At 40.8% G+C, this 23,881-nt stretch overlaps 2 protein-coding genes across 2 annotated transcripts in view; one reads left to right on the forward strand and one right to left on the reverse strand.

Annotated features, from left to right (window-relative positions):
- Window positions 1-4,273, forward strand: part of CUNH3orf49 (chromosome unknown C3orf49 homolog) — an 18,378-nt gene extending 14,105 nt beyond the window's left edge. Inside the window, exon 6 of the mRNA XM_047096256.1 lies at window positions 4,241-4,273. Within this exon, the coding sequence (XP_046952212.1) occupies window positions 4,241-4,273 (33 nt within the window). The remainder of the gene's footprint in view (window positions 1-4,240) is intronic.
- THOC7 (THO complex subunit 7) overlaps window positions 1-23,878 on the reverse strand; it is a 24,973-nt gene extending 1,095 nt beyond the window's left edge. Inside the window, exons 1-7 of the mRNA XM_047096257.1 lie at window positions 23,776-23,878; window positions 8,006-8,123; window positions 6,730-6,857; window positions 6,092-6,178; window positions 3,696-3,753; window positions 2,047-2,113; window positions 1,895-1,964 (exon numbers count right to left, since the gene is read on the reverse strand). Coding sequence (XP_046952213.1) covers window positions 1,895-1,964; window positions 2,047-2,113; window positions 3,696-3,753; window positions 6,092-6,178; window positions 6,730-6,857; window positions 8,006-8,123; window positions 23,776-23,794 — 547 coding nt within the window. The 5' untranslated portion in view covers window positions 23,795-23,878. The remainder of the gene's footprint in view (window positions 1-1,894; window positions 1,965-2,046; window positions 2,114-3,695; window positions 3,754-6,091; window positions 6,179-6,729; window positions 6,858-8,005; window positions 8,124-23,775) is intronic.
- Window positions 23,879-23,881: the final 3 nt, after the last annotated feature.

Here is a 23,881-nt window from a genome sequence, read left to right on the forward strand (position 1 = left end):
GTTATATATTTAGCGAATACATGACAACATTTTTATCCTTTATTAGCTGATATATCTAAAAAGATGGCAAAATGGCAGTCCATGACTGCAATTGACCCACACAGTGTTTGGTTTTAAAAATGCTGTTTTGGCTGTTGGTGTTTATGAGCATAATCAAAATGTAAAATTTATGTGATAGAATACATTAAAAAATTTTTTTTAATGCTTATTCATTTTGGAGAGAGAGAGAGAGAAAGAGAGACAGAGCATGAGCTAGGGAGGGGCAGAGAGAGGGAGACACAGAATCTGAAGCAGGCTCCAGGCTCCGAGCTGTCAGCACAGAGCCCGATGCGGGGCTTGAACCCACGAACTATGAGATCATAACCTGAGCCGAAGTCGGATGCTTAACTGACTGAGCCACCCAGGCGCCACTAGAATACATTTTTTAAAATGTATGTGAGAGGGGCGCCTGGGTGGCGCAGTCGGTTAAGCGTCCGACTTCAGCCAGGTCACGATCTCACGGTCCGTGAGTTCGAGCCCCGCGTCGGGCTCTGGGCTGACAGCTCAGAGCCTGGAGCCCGTTTCCGATTCTGTGTCTCCCTCTCTCTCTGCCCCTCCCCCGTTCATGCTCTGTCTCTCTCTGTCCCAGAAATAAATAAACGTTGAAAAAAAAGTTTAAAAAAAAAAAAAAAATAAAATAAAATGTATGTGAGAGAGGGGCACCTGGGTGGCTCAGTCAGTTAAGCGTCCGCCTTCGCTCAGGTCATGATTGAACTGCTCTTGGGTTTGAGCCTCACGTCAAGCTCTGTGTTGACAGCTTGGAGCCTGGACCCTGCTTCGGATTCTGTGTCTCCCCTTCTCTCTGCCCCTCCCATGCTCACGCTCTGTGTCTCCACAATGAATTAATGTTTAAAAAATGTAAAAAAAAAGTTTAAAATGTATGTGAGAGAATACATTTTTGTAAAAATCTAGGTTTTAGGCTTTTCTTTTCTTTTTTTTTTTTAAATTTATTTCTTTATTTTGAGAGAGAGAGAGAAAGTGTGTGAGCAGAGGGAAGGGCAGAAAGAGGGAGAAAGAATCCCAAGCAGGTTCCCTCCCACTCTATCAGTGCAGAGCCTGACACAGGGCTCAATCCAAAATCAAGAGTGGGATGCTCAACCAACTGAGCCACCCAGGTGCCCCTAGGCTTTTCTTGAAAATGATCAGGAGGGGCGCCTGGGTGGCGCAGTCGGTTAAGTGTCCGACTTCAGCCAGGTCATGATCCGCGGTCCGTGAGTTCGAGCCCCGCGTCAGGCTCTGGGCTGATGGCTCAGAGCCTGGAGCCTGTTTCCGATTCTGTGTCTCCCTCTCTCTCTGCCCCTCCCCCGTTCATGCTCTGTCTCTCTCTGTCCCAAAAATAAATAAACGTTGAAAAAAAAAATTTAAAAAAAAAAAAAAAAAAAGAAAATGATCAGGAAATCAGATAGCATAGAAATTTCCAATTTGCTATAATCAACACAAAGAGCAAGTCTCCAGTTCCTGAAAGTACGTTCCATTCACTGACTAGGCAAATGTGCTTATGTGCTAATTACTTCACCTACTCACCATTGCCTGCCTGGGTCCTGAATTACTTCACAGCATTACTTTACAGCAATAAACTATAATAAACCAAGAAGAATTCCAAATCTATCACCTTTGCATTTCTCTTTATATGAAACACTGGTTATGTATTTAAATCATATATTGTTACACCTTCAGGCTTTTCTGCATATATACGGAAAGTTGAACTACATGAATGCCTTCTGGCATCATCCAGCTATACTCCTACTCTGAAACTGCAGGTATGCTCTGTCAAGAAGACGTATATTTTAGAGGGCACACACCCCTGGATCACTTAAAAGTCCTTATAAACATTCATTCCGTGACTTCTACTTACTTTCCAGCGTTTGCTGAAGTTCGTGGATGGTACTAAGTAGAACGTGAAACTGTTTCCGTCTCAGTTCCAGCTGTGTTCAGGAGAAAAGAGTTAATGCACACCGATCTATAAACATACACATATCACAGAGGCTCAAATACGTGTGCAAATACCTTATCTTCCACACTTTCTTTAATATGTGAAAGATGCTCCAGTTCTTTTCCCAGAGACTCTAGTTCCCTGAAAATAATAAAACAGTGTTACATTTTGCTAATTGGGGAAACAGAATTCACAATTAATGGCTAAATTTTTAATTACTTAAGAGTATTTAAAAATTTTTTTTAAAGGATAAGAAGTTCTTAGACTCCATTATGATGAAACTTTGAAGCGAGGGATGATTTCTTAACTTCTAAATGTGCACTAATTTCATTAAAATCAAATTTCTAGATAAGTTTTGAAATCTAAGAAGACACAGATAATAGGATATCATACCCCCAAGAATTGACAACGTTTAATGTTTTGTCATTCTTATTTGACAAAATAAGTCTTTCTTCTCTTTTTTTTGGTAAAAGAAATAAACACTGCAGATTAACTTGAGATACTAGAACCTTATTGCCTGTCCTCTATCTCAGGCCTTTTATCTTCCTCTACTCCCCAGTCAGGCAATCACTGTATCATTCCAACCCATATATTTATTTGTCCCTCTAAATTATATACAGTATTAGTAGATAATGAGGGGACGTTAACTTTATAAATGGTTACTATTCTGCAAGTATTACAGAAGATCAGGAATAATTTAAAATTCATTGTATGTCTTCTGTTTTTCTTTTCACTGATTGTGTTTTGAAATCTGAGCTTAAAAAGTGTGTAAGAGGGGCGCCTGGGTGGCGCAGTCGGTTAAGCGTCCGACTTCAGCCAGGTCACGATCTCGCGGTCTGTGAGTTCGAGCCCCGCGTCGGGCTCTGGGCTGATGGCTCAGAGCCTGGAGCCTGTTTCCAATTCTGTGTCTCCCTCTCTCTCTGCCCCTCCCCCGTTCATGCTCTGTCTCTCTCTGTCCCAAAAATAAATAAACGTTGAAAAAAAAAAATTTGAAAAAAAAAAGTGTGTAAGAGGCGCCTGGGTGGCTCAGTCGGTTAAATGTCCGACTTCAGCTCAGGTCATGATCCCACAGTCTGTGAGTTCGAGCCCCAAGTCAGGCTCTGTGCTGACACTCAGAGCCTGGAGACTGCTTTGGATTCTGTGTCTCCCTCTCTCTCTGCCCGTCCCCTGCTCATGCTCTCTCTCTGTCTCAAAAATAAATAAAAGCATTTAAAAAAAATGTTTCAAGTGTATATCTAAAAAATAGTGTATATCTAATTTGTTTTACACTCCTCATTTAGTATTCTACTATATGAATACGCCATATTTTATTTATCCATTTTAGTGTGATGTATACTATATGAATTTATTTTTTTAAGTTTATTTATTTTTGAGAGTTAGAGGGACAGAGAATCCCAAGCAGACTCCACACTATCAGTGCAGAGCCAGATGTGGGGCTCGAACTCACAAACCACAAGATCATGACCTGAGCCGAAACCAAGAGTTGGATCTGAACCAAATGAGCCACCCAGGTGCCCCTATATGCATTTATTTTAGACCTAGAGGCAGTTAGATTGGAGGAAGGAAAAAATTTAATCAAGCAGCATTAGAATATGTTATTGGGAAGATGTGACCCCTCCTTCTGAAACATACTTTGTACTCCCATAAAAATGGAAAACATGGGCAAGTATGTGAACATTTATGTATAAAGATTAGTTCCTTTCAAAGTAAACTCTAAACTTACTTTAGTGTCTCATGTCTGTCTGGATGATGCTGGATCACTTTTGCCAAAGCATCATATTCTGAAAGATATAAAAATACTTATCAAATTAAGGTTTTTTTGAACCTGGATATGAAAACAAAATGTATAACATGACAGATCTCTCTTAATCACTTTCTGAGTGCATAAAGACATAAAAACAACTTGAGGATGGAAAGAGTATTGCCAATGTCACTTGGTTGGCCTATAACTATAATCCATTATTTCAAAACTTTTTTATTCTTTTTTAATGTTTATTTGTTTTCGAGAGACAGAGAGACACAGAGAGAGAGAGCAAGAGAGCAGGGGAGGGGCAGAGAGAGAGGGAAACACAGAATTCAAAGCAGGCTCCAGGCTCTGAGCTATCAGCATAGAGCCCTATGCAGGACCCAAACACACGAACTGTGAGATCATGACCTGAGTTGGAGTCGGATGTTTAATCAACTGAGCCATTCAGGTACCCCTATTTCAAAACAATTTTAAACAAGGACTTTTGCTCCCAATCTGTTTTTCCATTTACCTATCCCCAGGTAGGATATAAGAAGCCAGCAGAGTATAAGTGAACTTAAGCCACTATTGATCATTAAGCAGGCTGATTCTGATGAGGATCTTACTACCTATTTGCCCAGCAAAGAAAAGATCAGCTAGGTAAATATATCCTATCATTAATTTTGGATCTTAACCAGGGCAAATTACACATCTCATTCTCATTCTAAAGGTAAAGATTTCAGAAACTTAGAAATGATTTAAAATTCAGAACTGATAAAATTCCTTGTTTCTGTTCCACTGAGACTTTCAGGTTTCCTTGTTATTTCCTGTTGGCCTTTCTTATGAAATGATGAATGGCAGCATTCATTTAAAAGCCTCAGCTAATCCAGAAAAAGCACTGTAAAACATTTTTAAATTATTTTAGAATCGGTATTAATTATTAAATACATTGCTGTAAATTGGCCACTGAACTTGACCATATGCATTTTAGAACCAATTCAAAAAACAATTTTTTTAAAATAAGGAATTAAGCATCTTAATTGGTTCATTAAAATGTAAAATTCATTGTTTTGAAAATCAGCATATTAATTCAATAAAAGTGTGACTAAAAAAGTTTTTTTAATGTTTATTTTTGAAAGAGAGAGAGAGAGTCGGGGAGGGGCAGAGAGAGAGGGAGACACAGAATCAGAAGCAGGCTCCAGGCTCTGAGCTGTCAGCAAAGAGCCCAACATGGGACTTGAACTCACAAGCTGTGAGATCATGACCTGAGCCAAAGTCACATGCTTAACTGACTGTGCCATCCAGATGCCCCAATAAAAGTGTGACTTTTATTTCTTTATTTAAAAAGAAAAAATTTTTTAATATTTATTTTTGAGACAGAGAGACAGAGACAGAGACAGAAATAGGGTACGAGCAGGGGAGGGGCAGAGAGAGACAGAGACACAGAATCCGAAGCAGGCTCCAGGCTCTGAGCTGTCAGCACAGAGCACGACACAGGGTTCCAATTCACAAACTGTGAGATCATGACCTGAGGCAAAGCCGGATACTTAACTGACTGAGCCACCCAGATGCCCCAAAAGTGTGACTTCTAATAAAATTTTTTTAGATTACAAAGTAATACGTGATCAGTGAAAAACAAAAAACAAAAACAAAAAACCCTAAGCCATAAAACCCCACAGCCCCAAAATAATAACCGTTTACATTTTCTATTTCCTTCTAGTTTTTTGTATATAGGTTACAATTGTGATTATGCATTATATTTTTTACCTTTCTTTCTTTCAGTTTACATTATAGGAGAAGCAATGCCCCAGCCATTAAAAATTATTTTGGACTAGTTTTTATGGACTGCAATGAGGACAAACCCTGATTAAAAAACAAAAGAAATCAGGGCAAAACTAAACTTTACTTCTCCTCTTATTAGATATTTAGGCAGCTTGCAAATGTTTGCTTGCTTTGTACTTAATAAAAACTCACTGAGCTTAAATTCTTTTTTTTTTTTCTAGCAAGTAGTTCCGTGAAACAAATAACAAACAAAACCTGAGGTCTAGTGTATTTGTCTGAATTGCCTTTGCTGATTAACTGTAACATTATTTAGGCAAAGGGGTCTGAAGAGTAAAAAGAAAAAATGAATACTTAAGAAATATTTGGATAATCAATACCATCCAGCAAACAAACAAACAAAAAAACAAAAAAAATATTTTTTTCTAGCATAGCCTTCCTTCTCCACTATTTTAAGGAATAACATAGCTTTAAAGAATTAAGTTTAGCTCCTAATTCTTTTTAATAATTCAGGTTGATTCTTACTGAAGATTTTACCACACAACATTAACAACTGCATGAAAATAGTACTCAGTAATAAAGCATTTGCACACTAAATTCCACAAAACCCTTACCTTGGCGATTTTTTCGTATTCGCTTTGCTTGAAGAATTTGCTTTTTGCACTCAGCAATTTTTTCATGTGCTCCTGCAATGCTACATTCTATATGAAAAGGTTTTTTTTAAAGACAGTTGTAACAACATGTATAATCTCCATCCATTTTTAATTTTAAAATGTGTTTTTATTTAAAAAAAAATTTTTTTTTAACGTTTTTATTTATTTTTGAGACAGAGAGAGACAGAGCATGAAGGGGGGAGGGGCAGAGAGAGAAGGAGACACAGAATCGGAAGCAGGCTCCAGGCTCTGAGCCATCAGCCCAGAGCCTGACGCGGGGCTCGAACTCACGGACCACGAGATCGTGACCTGAGCTGAAGTCGGACGCTTAACCGACTGTGCCACCCAGGCGCCCCTAAAATGTGTTTTTAAATTAAGTTCCATTGCTAATAAAATAAATGCTGGTGGTTTAAAAAACAGCTGTAACCCTAAGTATTGTATCATATCAGAATACATTTTTGTAGCTAACATTTACTATATTCTATTAACATTGTTATTATTTTACCACAAACCAAAGAAAAATGTTAGCAGATATTGTCTCCTTTGGGTCATAAAAATTAAAATTACATGGAAACATTAATTGCTTTAAGTTTCTTTACCTATTTCTTTGTAAATTTTTTCATAATTTTCCATTTCTCTGAGATTCATATCATATACCAGCAAAGTTTTCCCCATTGAAAATTCACATTGGGACAGCGTGCTCAGCATACGTTGGTACTGGCTGTATCTAGCGAAAAAGAGAGAAAAAACAGAATAAAGTTTTTTGTGAAATACCAAAGTTGAACCATTATAGTACAGGCCAAAATTTGGTAATTAAATCCTATCAAGTTCTAAGAGAATCCTTTGCTTTATTTAAAATAATTTTTAAAAAATTAAAAAAATTATAAAATAATTTAAAATATCTTTCCCTTATGTTCTTTCTCCAGATGTGATGTACTTGAATTTATAAACTGCTTTAGTTACACGTGCAAAGATGAGACCACTGTTCTTATCACTATAAGCTAAATTCAAACAACTACTTGTTTGAATTTTGTTTAAAATACATTTTAAAATGTTTTCATTGGGGCGCCTGGGTGGCGCAGTCGGTTAAGTGTCCGACTTCAGCCAGTTCACGATCTCGCGGTCCGTGAGTTCGAGCCCCGCGTCGGGCTCTGGGCTGATGGCTCGGAGCCTGGAGCCTGTTTCCGATTCTGTGTCTCCCTCTCTCTCTGCCCCTCCCCCGTTCATGCTCTGTCTCTCTCTGTCCCAAAAATAAATAAAAAACGTTGAAAAAAAAAATTAAAAAAAAATAAAATGTTTTCATTAAGATGTTTTATGCTCCCCATTTTATTTTCACAATTTTTTTCACTCTTTACAAAGATCTATGTGAAAAGTTAACTCAAATGAGGGAAATTTTTCTAACGCAAGAAAAATTATTAAATATGTATAAACCCTTGCAACAACTATCTATTAGCTTATTAAAAAAAGAGAAAATTGAGGTGCCTGGATGGCTCAGTTGGTAGCACAGGTGACTCGTGATCTTGGGGTCATGTGTTCAAGCCCATGTTGGGCCTACAGCTTACTTAAAAAAAAAAATAAAACAAAGACAATTTCATTTAGATACTTTGTCTAACTTATCTGCTAAAATTGACCAAATTAGTGAGCCAAAATTTAATTCTCCTTTCTTACCACCACACCTTCTGCACATTTTAATAAACATAAAGCAGGCCTCTGAATAGAAAGAAAGACCAGAAAAATCTATAGCTGATTAACCCCAAATTGCCTCCACTGCACACTGAAGGTGAGTGAAAATCTGAAATATTGATAGGCTGTATACAGGGTTTAAACTCTTATCAGCCCACTGGTGTAGAAACAAAAGTGAGATGAAATAAATACCCCTCTTCCTGGGACCCAGAGTTGCACCATTTAATGAAACTTTTCACTAGCAGATTGATTCTCCGATCATCTCCAGCGCCGTCTCCATCAATTAGGAGGCGCTTCCGTATGACTTCGTCTGGAGGAAAGAAGAACATGAATTAAAATGGTCTGACTCTTGTTGACTTTCAGAAACAAGTAACTGATACCACTATTTATGCATTCATCCGAAAGAAAACCACTGAGATGTGAGTGTACTTCACGCCTCTAAACTGTGTACTTAAAGGTGGTTAAGACGGCAACTTTTGTTATGTAGGTTTTACTGCAATTGACGTGTGTTATTTCTATGTCTCTGTCAAGACAGTTATTGTCTATTGTGTGCCAGGCAGTGTACTAAGGGGCCAGGTTACAGCCTGCGCTAATGGATCTGCTCTTGTTGGGTTGCTAAGCAGAAATCGTTTCCGGGGACCATCAAAGAAATAAGCCCAGAGCTCTTGGAGAGCTTTTTTTGGGAAAAACCTGTCCACACAGAGGGCTGAGGTGTTCCTATCTCTGACTAGTGTGAGGTAGAGGCAGAAGGTACAGAAAGAAAAGGTTTGAAAGAGGTAGTGGCAGACTGGGCAAAGAGAGGTGGGTCAGAGAAAAGAGAATGGGTTTATAAAAAAAAAAATAAGTGTCATTTAGTCATTATGTCTGAGATGTTTCTTTCCCCATGAAGATTTTTTTTTTTTTTTTTTTTTTTTAAAGCTAGGCTGTCTCACTCTTGCTCCAAGGAGAGGAAAAAGGATAAAACAGAAGAGCAGGGCAGGTAATGACGAGGAGCTCTAAGTGGGGCTCTTGTCGGCCTGTCCGGCAGCCCGGAGCTAGTGTTCTTGCTGGACAAAGTAATCCTGGATCGCGACAAGAGAAAGGCAGGTTGAAACCCAATAAAACATAAATTTTCATCTACCAGATTTGCGAAGATCAAAATACCCGATAAAAAGGGTTGGCAAGGATCCTGAGAAAGTGCACTTACACACACTGATGGAAGGTACAGTGGCACCCTCTTTGTGGGGTAAATGCGCGACAACAAACGGTGTTTAAAACATACATCCCGGGCACCTGGGTGGCTCAGTCGGTTAAGCGCCTGACTCGATTTCAGCTCAAGTCATGATATCACGGTACATGAGATCGAGCCCCACATCAGGCTCTGAGCTTACAGGGTAGAGCCTGCTTGGGATTCCCTCTCTCTCTCTCTCTCTCTCTTTCTCTGCCTGCCCCTCCCCCACTTGATCTCTTTCTCTCCCCACTTATCTATTTCTCTTAAAATAAATAAATAAATGCTAAAAAAAAAAAAAAAAAACTAAGATGCACCTACCTTTTTGACCCCGTAACTCCAATTCTAGGAATTCATCCCATAGATAACATCCCATAGATAACTGTGCACCCATGCACAGAGATAAATGTAAAGGGATGTTCTTAGCGTTGCTCATAGTAGAAAGATTGCAAAGCTAAACATTTACCAGTAAGAGACTGGTTAAATTATGAAACGTTCATATAATGTATTATGCAGCCAAAAGAATAACGTGGATGTACATACTGATGCCCAAAAATCTCCTTTGATACATGAAGTGAAATGAAAACAAAACAGGTGAAGAGAAGCATACAGTTAGCTGTTATCTGTGTGGAAAAGGGGGAGGCTTTGTGTATGTGCATATGTGTGTACATCGCACATGTATGTGTTTGTGCATTCAAAGAATATCTTTGGAAGGAACACAGGAAACTGGTAATAGTGCTTTCTTCTGGTGAAAAGGACTACAAAGATGAGAAAAAAAATTGAATTTTCTGTATTATTTTGCAGAATTGTGTTTGTTTTTCATCATGTGCATGCATTATTTTTTTAAAATAAATTTTAAAGTGTGAATAATTCCTGGAGAGCCTGCATGATGAATCAACAGCAAAATCTTTGAACAATAGTTCCTGTGTGTGGGCAGAAGTATTTGTGAGCGCAGGTGCAACGGAGATAAACTTTAGAAGGCAGGTGGCTGCAGTTTTAAAATCTATTCTGTGACAACATCAGATAAACACTTTTAGAATTGGGTTTTGTTCTCGGAGTCATGGCTTTGACAGGCAGCTCAAGTTATCGATTCATCAGGTATTTTAATGTTACACTTTAAAATACAAACTAATGCTTTCAGTTTTTGACCACCAACAATGTTATTTGAGGAGCCTCAGACAAAACAGTCCTTGAAGAGATTAAAATGCAGAAAATGAGTTGATTTTATTTTTTATTGCAAACATCCTCTAACTTTGTTAAAAGTTAAAGTAATCTCTACACTGGGCACTGGACACGGGAGCACCTGCTCCAGAGGGTGCATATTCTGATGTTTGATGCTGTTCCATTCCTTTCCTTTCTTTTGGTCAATTTGTTTTCTTTCTTTTCTTTTCTTTCCTTAAGTTTATTTATTTTGAGAGAGAGAGAGAGAGAGAGCAAGCAAGCACATACCAGTTGGGGAGGGGCAGAGAGGGAAGAGAGAGAATCCCAAGCAGGCTCCGCGACGTCATCCAGGAGCCTTACGTGAGGCTCGACCCCACGAACTGTGAGATCATGACCTGAGCAGAAGTCAAAAGGCAGACACCTAACTGGCTGAGATACCCAGATGCCCCATCAATTTCTTGTTTTCTTATCTCTGCTCTTCCAACCCCCCCCAACAAACCCCATCTTCCTCCCAGATACTGGGGCATCCTACTTTATTGAGGCCCAGGGATTTCAAATATAAATGCATTCAGGGAATAGGATATAGGAAAATTGGGGAATGAGTACCCACCCAAAGCGGGGAAACTATTACCACAGATGGCTTTTCAAGAGCTTTTTAAAGTTTGGTGACTAACTACAAATGTTTCAAGCACGTTTTGTGATCATTCCAGCTGCATATTTAAGATCTGGGTACCTTTATATATGCAATATATATATTATACAAATAATACAATAATATATTATTTATATAATTATAAAATTATAAAAATTACAAAATTTTACAATTATAAAAATTTCTGAAAAATGTTTTGAGCACTGTACAGGCCAAATAAACTTGGGGAAAAGGTTCATGAGGTTCATGTCTTATTCATGGTTTCCTCCTCAACCTCTCACACTGTGTCTTTACACTTCTGATGCTCAATAAATATTTTTTACATTGGATTTGTGGTGCCTGCCCCAGACCATCTGCCCTCTGAAGAGCTTTGTTTCAATAAGATACTAACAAGGATCAGCAGGCAACCATCTTTATTTTCAGGTCCAAAGCCGAGATTTCTCTTCTTGTACAAAAGACAAGAATTCTTGATCAATGAGCAGATGTGTTCACACGGTACCAGGAATTCTAAGGATGTGAGATAAAGAATTGAGCTCTTTTGCTCTAGGTGGAGACATAACATGCATATGAACACAAATACAGAGGAGGCTGGGAATGTTAAATAAGTGCCGAAGACCCATAATAGAGGAGATTAGGAGGACAGCTCCCTTTGGCTTGGGGGGAGTTAGGGGAAGTGGAATTTGGGCTGCTCTCTTCATACTTAAAAATTACCAACCAAGAAAGCTAAACGGTATTTTAACAATATCTACCTAAACTTCAAATGACATATGCCTTTGCCCCAAGAATCCTAGATAAACTTGCACATATGCAGTATGACATATGCCCATCAACAGGGGACTAGATAAACTTTGGAATAAGGATATGATGGAATACTATGAAGCCAAAGAAAAACAAAGAATGAGGAAATGTCTATGTACTGATACACAGAGCTCAGTTAAGATAACTTGATAAAAGAGCAAAGTGAGGCAGTATGCATGGCATGTTTCCTTTCACATATAAATGGGAGGGAAATGTATCCATACAGATACCCTAGAATGATATATAAGAAACTAATAGAAGGGGGGGCGCCTGGGTGGCTCAGTCGGTTAAGCATCCGCTCAGGTCATGATCGGCTCAGGTCATGATCTCGCGGTCCGTGATTTCGAGCCCCGCGTCAGGCTCTGTGCTGACAGCTCAGAGCCTGGAGCCTGTTTCAGATTCTGTGTCTCCCTCTCTCTCTGCCCCTCCCCTGTTCATGCTCTGTCTCTCTCTGTCTCAAAAATAAATAAACGTTAAAAAAAAAAAAAAAAGAAACTAATAGAAGGGGTTACCAAGGGAGAGGGGCAGGGTAAGTGGGATAGAGAACAGTTTGGAAGATGGGGAAATATCTTTCTATATTATTTGACTTTTGAGCCATATGAGCACTCAAAATCTGTTAGCTGCTGTTTGAAAAAGAAAGCTATGATTATGGTGATGGTATCACAGCTGTTTGCATATGTCCAGATGCAGTGAATTGTACACATAAAATATGCAGTTCTTTGTATAAAATTATACCTCAATAAAGCTGTTGGAAAACAGAGACAAAAACAAAGGGGGCCCCTGGCTGGCTCAGTCTCTGGGTTGTGAGTTCAAGCCCCATGTTGGGTGTAGATATTACTTAAAATAATAAAATCTTTAAATAAACAAATAAACGAATTTTTAAAAAAGAAAAAAAGAAAAAAGAAAGCAAGCTAAAGTCCTTTCCCTGCCCCCACCACAGGCAGGGAGAAAGCTGTGAACTCCAGCAGAGGTGGGGAATCAGAGACTGGATGTAAAATGTGTACACGTGAGAACGTCAGGGAGGCTGCACAAATCTTGGGACCCAAGGACAGAAAGGCAATTAGAGGTCAGAATGTGGGCGTCTCCACTAGTGAATGCCAAACCAGCAGACTTGGACCTTGCCGGTGGGCACCTGGGAACTGCTAAAGATTCAGGAGCAGGACTTTCTAGGAAGATTAAGCTGAGGACAATGTACAAAATGGACTGCATCTGGGAAAAGCCCAAAGGCAGGGAAGCTATGAGGAGGCTACCAAGGCACAGGCAGTTGGAGGTAAAATGGCATGAAAATTAGAGATTAGAATCACAGGTCCTGGGGCTCCTGGGTGGCTCAGTTGGTTAAGCAGCTGACTTCAGCTCAGATTATGACCTCATAGTTCGTGAGTTCAAGCCCTGTATGGGGCTCTCTGCTGTCAGTGTGGAGCCTGCTTGGGAACCTCTGTCTGTCTGTCTCTCTCTCTCAAAATGCCAAGGTGGCCTGAGTAGGAGTGTGGTCAGACCAATTCTGGTACCAATGGGGATTCCCTGTCAAGGCAGTTCTGGGCCCTTCTCCCAATTCAGTCTCTTCCTTCAAAGCCAAACACCTGGGCCAAAGTCAAAAACTGGGACCAAACATACAGTGTTTGCTTTGTGTGTGTGGCACCAAACTTCACTTCATAGATAAAATGGGAATAAAACTTCTTCCGTAAAATGGGAATAGCATCTCCACTGTCAAGGAACGCTGCTGTGAAACTTCACAGAAATGAAATTACACAAAGGAGCACAATGCCTTTTCATGGTGGGAAAGCAAGAAAAAGAGAAAAAGAAAGTTACTTATATGTTTATTTTTTTTAATGCTCACTTATTTTTCATTTTTTTTTTACTTTAGAGAGAGAAAGATTGAGTGGAGGAGAGGGGCAGAGGGAGACAAAGAGAACGAGAGAGAGAAAGAGAGAGAGAGAAAGAGAGAGAGAGAGATTGCGAACATGGGAAAGGGGCAGAGAGAGAGAGAGAGAGAGAGAGAGAGAGAGAGAAAGAGAGAGAATCTTAAGCAGGCTTCATGCTCAGCATAGAGCCTGACACAGAGCTTGTTCCCACGACCCTGGGATCATGACCTGAACCAAAATCAAGAGCTGGAAGCTTAAACGACTGAACCACCTAGGCATCCCATATGTTAAATTTTTTTAAACATTTTATTTTTAAGCAATCTCCATACGCAATGTGGGGCTCAAACTCACAGCCCTGAGATCAAGAGTCACTTGCTCTACAGACTGACCCAGCCAGGTGCCCCTGCTTATGTTAAATTTAATCCACAACTTGTTCCATCCTAAAAATCTTGAGAAGTGAGTAAACATTGTGGAAGGTATATCTGTAGATACATCTATACAACTACACAGGTATATATTAGGCACTTACACATACAGAGTTTTAACCGGTTAGGATTTCTCCCAAATTTGCTTCTATCTCAAGCTTCATATTGCAAGGTCACAGTATTTCTAGCTTAAACTGCATAGACAGTTGTTGCCTAGAAAATTCTCTGGGGATAAAAATTCCTGAAATAACGTAAATAAAATAGAGCACAGCTCCAACAGCAATAAAATAAAAGGGTACAGTGTCAGTTTGAAAACAGCTTTTTCTTTTTAAATATAAAGATGGGCTGCTGATGGTTCCCAACACAAATGACATGAGCATTGTTATTTTTAATGATGCCTCATCAATTGGCGCTAGACTGAACACACCTAAAATATGCTTTGTTTACTACATACGTTGACTTCAAAAATTATCATCATGCTCGAAACTATAAGCAACTTAAATGCTGATATTAATAATTTGGACAGGCCTTGGCCCACCCTATAAAAACAGTAGGCATGGCTTAGAAAACTATTTTAATGATGCTATCAGTATTATTCCTTAGTTGTCATGATTGCTTTCTTTACTGACTATGAGGACCAGTGCCATCTGGAAAGAGCTTCTAACCCCAAATACCTAACATTTGTCCTGAGATGGTGGTTTTCCGCCTGACTTTAGGATTATAGGAAGATTTCCTACTGGATTCAGTTATATGTTGTGCCACAATTACACCCACAGTCTGCCATTCAAAATCACTTTAAAATCAGTTATGACACATGTATGCCGACAAGCAAATATTTACTCGCAAAATTGGGATGCATTTTGGACCCCTTTCTGTCTTATATACTGACCTATTTACTACCTAGAAGAAATATGTAATCACTTAAAACACCAAATAATCCTCAAAAAGCCCTTGCAAGGGGTTAGATTTTTAATACCCCATTTTCTATAAACAGAGAGGCAGGAAGAAATGACTGCTTTACAGTCACGAGACCAACTCCCCTCCTCCAAGCCTCGCGTCAGTTGACATGGCCATTTTAGCTGTGCTCTCATTTTATCCCGGAAAGGACAATCTCTCATAAACCCAGACTAACATTCTTTTCAAAATTCATCATTGTTATTAAAACCCTGATTACAAAACAAGGTTTCAGAACACCTTGGGGCAAATATTCAAAATAGGAAAAGGAAAACAATGGAAGATAATAGGAAAATGGAAGGTAATGGTGGGCCAACTTTCAAAACACTTCTTTAGGGACAGGTCAAGGCTTCACAACCAGTGTCAAGGGCCTCACGGTGAATGTAACTTCCTCCTAGGGCTAAGCTACTCTCAAGTGTGCCCTCCCTAAACTGCTAGACCTTATAGCAACCTATAAGATTGCTTAAAAGCAACCTCACCTGCTTTTAGGAAATAGCAATTCTGTGACCTCCCAATGAAGATTAGCATTTCCTTTCTAAAGGCACTTTAGCAAAGAATTCTGTTAGCACAGAAATGCACCACTGAATTTTTCTTGGTGTTCCAAACCAAGAAACTGGTGGATCCAAACTGAAAACCAGAGGGATAAATTTTATTTAACACTTTCAGACAGGGTGAACTTGAAACAGCGGGCTACTACAGCAATGTAGCAACATGTATCAAAATTAAAATACTATATTCTTTGACCTGACTTCTAGAAATTATTCCCACAGGTGTGTGAAGACATCTATACAAGTATCTCTATTAGACACTACTTGTAAGAGAAAACAACTGGAAATAATTAAGTGCTTGGCAGAGAATTAATTTTAAAAATATAACAGAATACTACACAATTGATACAAAATAATGAGGTAGAAAGAGCTTCAAGATGTAGTAGAAAGAGTTCTAAGATGTAACAATTATAGAAGTATATAGCACAGGTGTGCCTGGTGGCTCAGTTGGTTAAGCATCCAACTCTTGTTCTCAGGGTCATGAGTTCAAGCCCTGTGTTCAGCTCCATGCTGGGCATAGAGCCTACTTGGAAAAAAAAAAAGTGTAACACAGAAGAGTTTGTAAATGTTTGCATAAAATTTTAAAGTATACATACATAGTGGCCTACGACTAACATATATATATAATGTTTGCAATATGCTATGTGTTTTTCACATATAAACACATTGAATCTGCACGATAGCCCTATAAAGTAGATATTACTACCCCTATTTTACCCGTGAAGGAACTGAAAGTTGCTCAGATTAAATGTCACCGGAAATAAGGAGGAGAGCTGAGACCCAAACTCAGAAGTTTGGCACTAGAGAAAGTGCTTTTTACCCTTTACAGGCACTTAAAAATCATTCTGAAAAGGTGCATGCACACACACAAAAACAGTTTCTAATAATTACCTCTGGGAAGAAGGATTAGCCACGGAAGGTGAAGTGGGGAGGGTTTTCACTTGTCACTTGATGCTTTTTTCTCGAATTGACGGACATGCATTACTTTTCTTTTTAAAAAAATTTTTTTTTCAACGTTTATTTATTTATTTTTGGGACAGAGAGAGACAGAGCATGAACGGGGGAGGGGCAGAGAGAGAGGGAGACACAGAATTGGAAACAGGCTCCAGGTTCTGAGCCATCAGCCCAGAGCCTGATGCGGGGCTCGAACTCACGGACCACGAGATCGTGACCTGGCTGAAGTCGGACGCTTAACCGACTGCGCCACCCAGGCGCCCCATCTTTTTAAAAATACCAACCAGTGGTTATCTGGAGAGTGAGTTTATTGGTCATTTTGAGGTATTTTTCTTCATCTGCATTAAAAATTCTATTCTATGTCCTTTAATAAATCTATCATGTGTTAACAAGAAAAAAGGAAACTTTTGACCAATAACAAAAGGAAACCAAAGGAAAAAAGGAAACTTTTGACCAATAACAAAAGAAACTAGGGCCATGCAAAACCAGTGTGCATGCAGACTGCTGTTAGATTTATCACTGGATCACCCCTGCTTATGGGTTATTAGGCTGAATTATGTGTGTCTCATTGTTTTAGATTACTTATGGTAAAATAACACGTAGCCCCTCCTTTCAAGAAAATCACTTAAACACTTAAAATCACTGAAACAATTTTGAAGGCCAACAATATCAAGAAGTCACAAAAAGGCAGTGGAAAGAACAGTAAATATGACAGTTTGCTTTTTCCATGTAAATATTGATCTCTTGTGAGATACTTAGAGCTAGTCTAAATACATTGCTGATGCCAAAGTAAATTACTTAAACCAAAATTAAATTTAAAAAAATTTTAATAAAGCAAAAATAATAGTGTTGAGGTCCTTTGTTTATCTCTAGATTTACTGAGACGTTTAGAGAAAGGTGCTAATAAAGTCAAGATTGAAACTCCAATCTTGCTTTGAGAAACCATGTTATCTTAGCTAAAGAAACATTATTTTATAGTTGCACTGTTAAGCCCTGTGCTGGGATCACAGCTGAAGGAACAAAGTGGCCAAACTCCATGACCACGAAGGGAGTCATTCATTGATCCGCAATTGAAATAGAAATAATAGCAGTGGGCACTTGTACAGCATTTATAAGCTCCTATTTGATGACCATACACCCTGTTTGTTCCTTTCACTCTGAAAAGTTTGGACCATAAATTTGTCCTTCAATTTCGAAGTGCTTTACGTGTATTATCACGCCTCACTCTTGAAGAAACCCTATAAAGCGCATATTACTATCTTCTTTTTACCCAGGAGTAGTGTTGCCTCTGCAGTCACAGGAAAATATACACAATCACATTATTAGAAAGTGACAGTACAGCTGCACACTGTTCTGCATATTGTTCACAGGCATGTTAAAAACCATTATTTCCAGACGCCTGGGTGGCTCAGTCGGTTAAGTGTCCAACTTCAGCTCAGGTCATGATCTCACAGTTCGTGGGTTCGAGCCCCGCGTCGGGCTCTGTGCTGACAGCTCAGAGCCTGGAGCCTGTTTCAGGCTCTGTGTCTCCCTCTCTCTCTGACCCTCCCCCATTCATGCTCTGTCTCTCTCTGTCTCAAAAATAAATTAACGTTAAAAAAAATTTTTTTTAAACCATTATTTCAAGTTGTAACAAGCATGTATTCAAGCATTATATTTTCTAATTAAAAAAACAAAGACATATATACAGTAGAATACCACTCAGCCATAAAAAAGGAAATCTTGTCACTTACAAAAACATGGATAGACCCTGAGGGCATTATGCTAAATGAAACAAGTCAGACAGAGAAAGACAAATACTATACGATTTCACTTACATGTGGCACCCAAAACACAACTGAAAAAACAATAAAAAACAAACAAACCCATACAGAGAACAGATTAGTGGTTATCAGAGGGAATTGCACCTATTGCAGGATAGGTGAAATGAGGGAAGGGGGTCAATTGTATGGTGATGAATGGTAACTAGGTTTATCAAGGCAATCACTTTGTAGTGCATTCAAATACCAAACCATGTTGTACATCTGAAACTAATATTATGTACTCAATTCATCTCAATTAAAAACACTACCGTCAAAACCAAAAAGCTCTATTATATGGAACGTAGAGCCACAGCCCGGCTCCCTGCCACCCCTTTCCCATCTCCCATATGTGCTCTGGCACATAGATATATATACCTAATGTTCTCTGTACTGTAAGAAGTGCTTTTGAAATGATTCTATCAGGGTACTAACACTGTTTAACACCCTTTAAATTAACACACACAAAATACAAACTGTGAATATAGTTTAAATTAACAGTGACACCATTTAAACTATTTTTGCAGTTCGCCAAAATACTGGGTAGCAACAGGGGGAGGAAAGAGAATGGCTTTGCCAAGAACTAGCTATGTGACAGTAAGTCACTAACTTCCCGGGACCTCTATTTTTCCATCAATAAAATGGTAGTGTTGGTGATGATATCTATATCATCATATCTATAGTTCAGTGTCCATAGATAACAAATACAGGGTCTCTCCACTTCCCTCTGAGGAGGGCACTTTCTCAAAGTAACCAGTGTCCTTGTACAGGGGACAGGGAATAAAGAGCTTCTTCTCCAAGAGCTCCCAGTCCAACTGGATAGGCAAATCCGTATGTAAGGATTACACGAGGGCACGGCACCTTGCCAGGCACTGCAAATCTGTAAGAGGGCATTAGCGGTCCTTTAGGCTCCAGAGACATAATTTTTCAGGATGACTGAGCTATCAAGGTCACTCCTCCATCTTCTTTCCTGCCATCATCCTAATCCAAAATCACCTCAACTCTTGGAATACTTCTTATTGGCCTCCCTGCTTTGATTCTTACCATCCTAGAATTCATTCTATACACAGGAGCCCCGAATGATCCAAAAGAAGTGTGGGAGGGGTGCCTGGGTGGCTTAGTCAGTTGGATATCGACTCTTGATTTCGGCTCAGGTCAATGATCTCATGGTTCCTGAGATTGAGCCCTGCATTAGGCTCTGTGCTGACAGCGCAGAGCCTAATTGGGATTCTCTCTCCCTCTCTCTCAAAATAAATAAATGTAACAACAACAACAACAAAAAAGTATGGGATCACTAATTTTTCTGCTTAAAATCATCCAATCATATCTAAGTATCAACAGAAGACAATCCAATCTCCAAGGCTCTTGGCGAGCTCCTGTTTACTTCTCTGACCTCCTTTTCTAGCATATCCCTCCTGGCCCACCTGGATACTAGCCCTTATCTTACTCCTTAACCTTATTCCTTATCTTCTCTAAAGGGCACAGAGCTTATTTTCGCCTCAGGCCTTTGCGCTAGTTGTAGCCTGTCTTGTATACTTTCCTGGGCTCTTCACAGGGTTGACCCCTTCAGGCCTTACTCTAAAGGTTACTTTTCAGAGAGCTCATACCTGACTGTTGGCAGCCCTCCCCCATTATTCTTTCATATTCCATCCAGTTCTTTTTCAGAAGTTATTTCAGAACTTCATTATGTTCTTTCTCAGAAATGATCTTACTTATTTGATTTTTATGCTATTGCTCCTGTCCCTCAAGCAGAAGCCAGGTCTTCCTTGGTAGTTTACTGCTATAGACAGCACCCCGAATTGGGACTAGAAGGTATGTTGACCTATCATACCCACTCCTCACTTCTGCTTGATTTTTGCCAAAAGCCCATTTGAGGAAAACCATGTTTACCGTATCTATAGTTCAGGGTCCATATTGCCTGAAAAAGTTATATTTCATCCTTTCTTCTATGATCTAAGTATTCTTAAAACAAATTAGCAAAAAAAAAAAAAAAAAAAACCCACACAAAAACCCACAAAAAGCCCTCCAAAAAAACGAAAACAAAAACACACCTTGGTCTGAATTAAGGCAGACCAGTAGAAGTATTCACCTAAACCACATGGCCTATTGGCTTTTGGATGCCTTTCTAAATTGTGAGTTAGCCTTCTTTGACCTAGTCAGGGATGTGCTAAGTAACAGCCCTATGATCATCAGTGCCGATAAAAGGTTACAGATAGGATACTGCCTTGTCTTTATGGAGCCTCTACAGATCAACTTTTTCTCTCGTGTTTAAATCACAAAGAACTGCTTATCCTGTGTATCTAATGTTGCCTTCTCTCATGTACACGAGATCACACAGTGGAAGTGGACCAGGTTCTGCCTCTTGCTATGAACTAGAGAAAGAGTCACTTCCAGCTGTCTTCATTAATGTACCAGATTTTACCTCTTGCATTTTGAAGATCATACACTTCTAATTCCTCTAGTCTTCCTTACTTTCAGTGCTCTGTTTTGCCATTTTCTCATCCATTTTTCATGTTTTCATATTATGGTGAACTGCCTTAAATATTTTCTAGAATGTATCATTTAATTAAGTACTGAGGGCTACAACAGCAACAGGCATAAAATAATATGGTTAAGAGGTGAAAGATCAACTGGTTCTAAAAAGAGAGGAGGTGAATATTTGAGGTGGGTCTTGAAGAATAAATGACAGTTACCAGGCTGGAAAGGGCAATCTGTGCAAATACAGAGATAAAGAAGACACAGCCCTCATCAAAGGAAAATGGAGAAGAGACGAGAAAACCAATTCTTAAATTTAATAGTATTTGCTGAACATTTCTATATGTTGGACTCAGTGCAAAGCACTTTACAACTTTTATTGCATTTAAACCTCTAAACAACCCTTATGAGGTAGATTTTATTATTATCCCCATTTATAAAGAATAAAACTGAGGCCCAAAGAGGTTAATTAACCTACACAAGGTCAGACAGCTTTTAAGTGACGAAGTAGGGATTCCTGTGGCCTCTAAGGATATGTGGGGGGTGGGGCATTTGACTGAAGTTACTACTGTTTCTAGAACTCATCTTCCCTTCCCATCTTCCATGTTGACCCTACCTCAATAAATAGAGAAGTAGTACATTTAGCACATACTCACTCAAATCAGCAGCCTGGATTAATACTCAGTTCTTCCCCTTACATCCACTCAATCAGTCCTGGCATTCTATCTTATTCTACGTCTCTGTATTGTCTGAGCTCCCGTTATCTCTTACTAGGACTAGTGTAGCAGTAGCTGAGAGACTGGATGCACAGTAGTGAGGGACAAAAACTCTGCCGTCAGACTGCCTGGCTCTGAGTTCAGGCTCTATAACTTACTAACTGTGCAAACTTGGGCAAGTTACTTAACCTCCTTGTGTCCCAGTTTCATCTGTAAAGTGGAGTTAATGATTAGAACACTCCTTGACGTGTGATGAATACTATACAAATGTTAGAGAGAACCTAACTCCTCGCTTCCCCTCATCATTCTTCACATAGTAGAGTGGGGTGGTGGCTTTTTTTTTTTTTAATGCAAATCTGATCATACCACACCAATGTTAAATTGTTTCCCATTGCCCTTAGAAATCTCTGGCTATAACATTTTTTTTTTTTAATTTTTAACATTCATTTTTGAGAAATAGAGAGGGTGTGAGCAGGGGAGGGGCAGAGAAGAGAGGGAGACACAGAATCTGAAGCAGGCTCCAGGCTCTGAGCTGTCCGCACAGAGTCCGACTCGGGGCTCAAACTCACAATCTGTGAGATCATGACCTGAGCCAAGGTTGGAGGCTCAACAGACTGAGCCACCTAGGGGCACCGCAACTTTGTAAATTCTAGCCAGCATTGGTCATCTTTGAGTTCTTCCAACACTTTGGGGCTTTTGCATAGGTGGTTCCCACCTGGAACACGAGTCCAACCACAACTATTTATTTTTCAAAAATGTGACTAAGGTGGCTTCTTGAGTTCAAGCCCCACATCGGGCTCGCTGCTTGTCAGCCCGTTGGCACAGAGCCTGATTAGGATCCTCCGTCCCCCCTCTCTCTACCCCTCCCCAGCTTGCACTCTCTCAAAAATAAATAAATATTTTAAAAATGGGATTAAAAGTAACTGTCTCACGGAGGCTAATCTTCGAGAATGGATAAGCCATCTTTGCTACATGCTGCTATAGTTCCCAAACTTGTACTTCCCCTGTGGAAACATATGCCACCCTTAAAACTAATTATGCAAGGCGTCTTTCTACCAGAGTGCAACCTGAGAGGGGGAAACAGTCTTGCCTGTTGGTTCTGGACTGTAATTCCAAGGCCTAGCCCACATGGGGTAAATAAAACTGGAATGAAGCAAAGATAAAATTTCCCATGAAGCTCCTGGACCTGTAAGTAAGCCTCCCACTTCACTACTTACTGCAAATGCCCGCTTATTACTCTTCTTCCCATTGCTGGCCCTTTCATGTGGGGATCCTGCGGACCCCCAACTTTTCACAAGTGGCCTGTCCACAGGCATCTACCCTTACTGGTCACCTTCTCTGCATATACATCCAGCAGCCCTAGACATTCCCTTCCCACATGGTAAAGGACTTCCTTCGTCCTTAGGTTCTCCCTCCAGCGGCCCATCAGGCCTGTCCACCTTCCCCAAGGTGGCCCTCTGTTTTATTTGTTCAGTCCACAGACCACCCCCTGGGTCTCTCCTCACCAGGGCCCACCTTCCCTCAACTGTCCTCACAACTTTGCACAAACCCAGCCTCTGCCTGCCGACCCTCCCCCCATTCCTGCCCACAGACCACCGTACCCAACACATAAACACACACAAACACATCTTTTATTGTCTTGATCTACCCTATCCCCGCACTGGCTCCTCCTAAATCCCCCAAGCCCACTCTTAGATTGTCCTCGCATACTCTGTCGACATCTATCCTTTTTAGATAATTGTCCCTAGTTGCAATCCAGGGCTAGTTCTCGGGCACCGCTGCCATCCGCCCCACTCTCTGGGCCCACCCCCCCCCCCACCTGTCCAGAAGACCCCTGCAGGTGTCACCCTCTGTACGCTGACACCCCTAGAACCGTCCTGGAACGTGTCTCTTTGTCCGAGCTTGGCCCGAAACCTCGTGTCCTCACTCTCCAGCCCCTCCGAGGCCCTCCGGACCCCGGACGGCAGGGTCTCCACCATTCCCTCCCCTTCGCCACTGCTCGGACCCCATATTCTCACCAAGCGCTCCCTCACCACATCCGCCGACGGCCCGGACCCCTTCCTGGTACCACCCGCCCACGCACCCTGCCACCGTTCCCGGCCGCCGCCCCCTGCCCACCCCCCCACGTGTGCTCCCAGCCCCGCGACCATCCTCCCAGCACACCGTCCCCCAGGCCCGGGGCGGACTCCGGCCGGGAGTCCCAGGGGCAGCAGGGGCCCGGGGAGACGCCCGAAGGACTGGGGTGGGGGGGGGGTGGGAAGAGGCCGGGAAAGGCCGGCTCTCCGAGGGGGTCTGATCGCGGAGGCCGAGGGGCTCCCGGAAGAGGCCGATGAGGCCGGGGGCCTCGGGGAAGGCCGGGGAGGCCGAGGGGCTCGGCGCAGAGGGCCGGGGTGGCGGCGAGCGGGCCTCACCGTCAGTCACGGCTCCCATGGCGTGCGCGGCGGCGGCGGCGGCGCAAGCTGAGGCGGCGGTTGGCGGCGGCGGAGGTCAAACTCCCACAATGCAGCCGGGTAAACA

This window comes from Lynx rufus, unplaced genomic scaffold, assembly GCF_022079265.1.
Source record: "Lynx rufus isolate CCGP_SWC_20201006 ecotype Redwood Valley unplaced genomic scaffold, mLynRuf1.p SCAF_4, whole genome shotgun sequence".
Classification (NCBI taxonomy): Eukaryota; Metazoa; Chordata; class Mammalia; order Carnivora; family Felidae; genus Lynx; species Lynx rufus.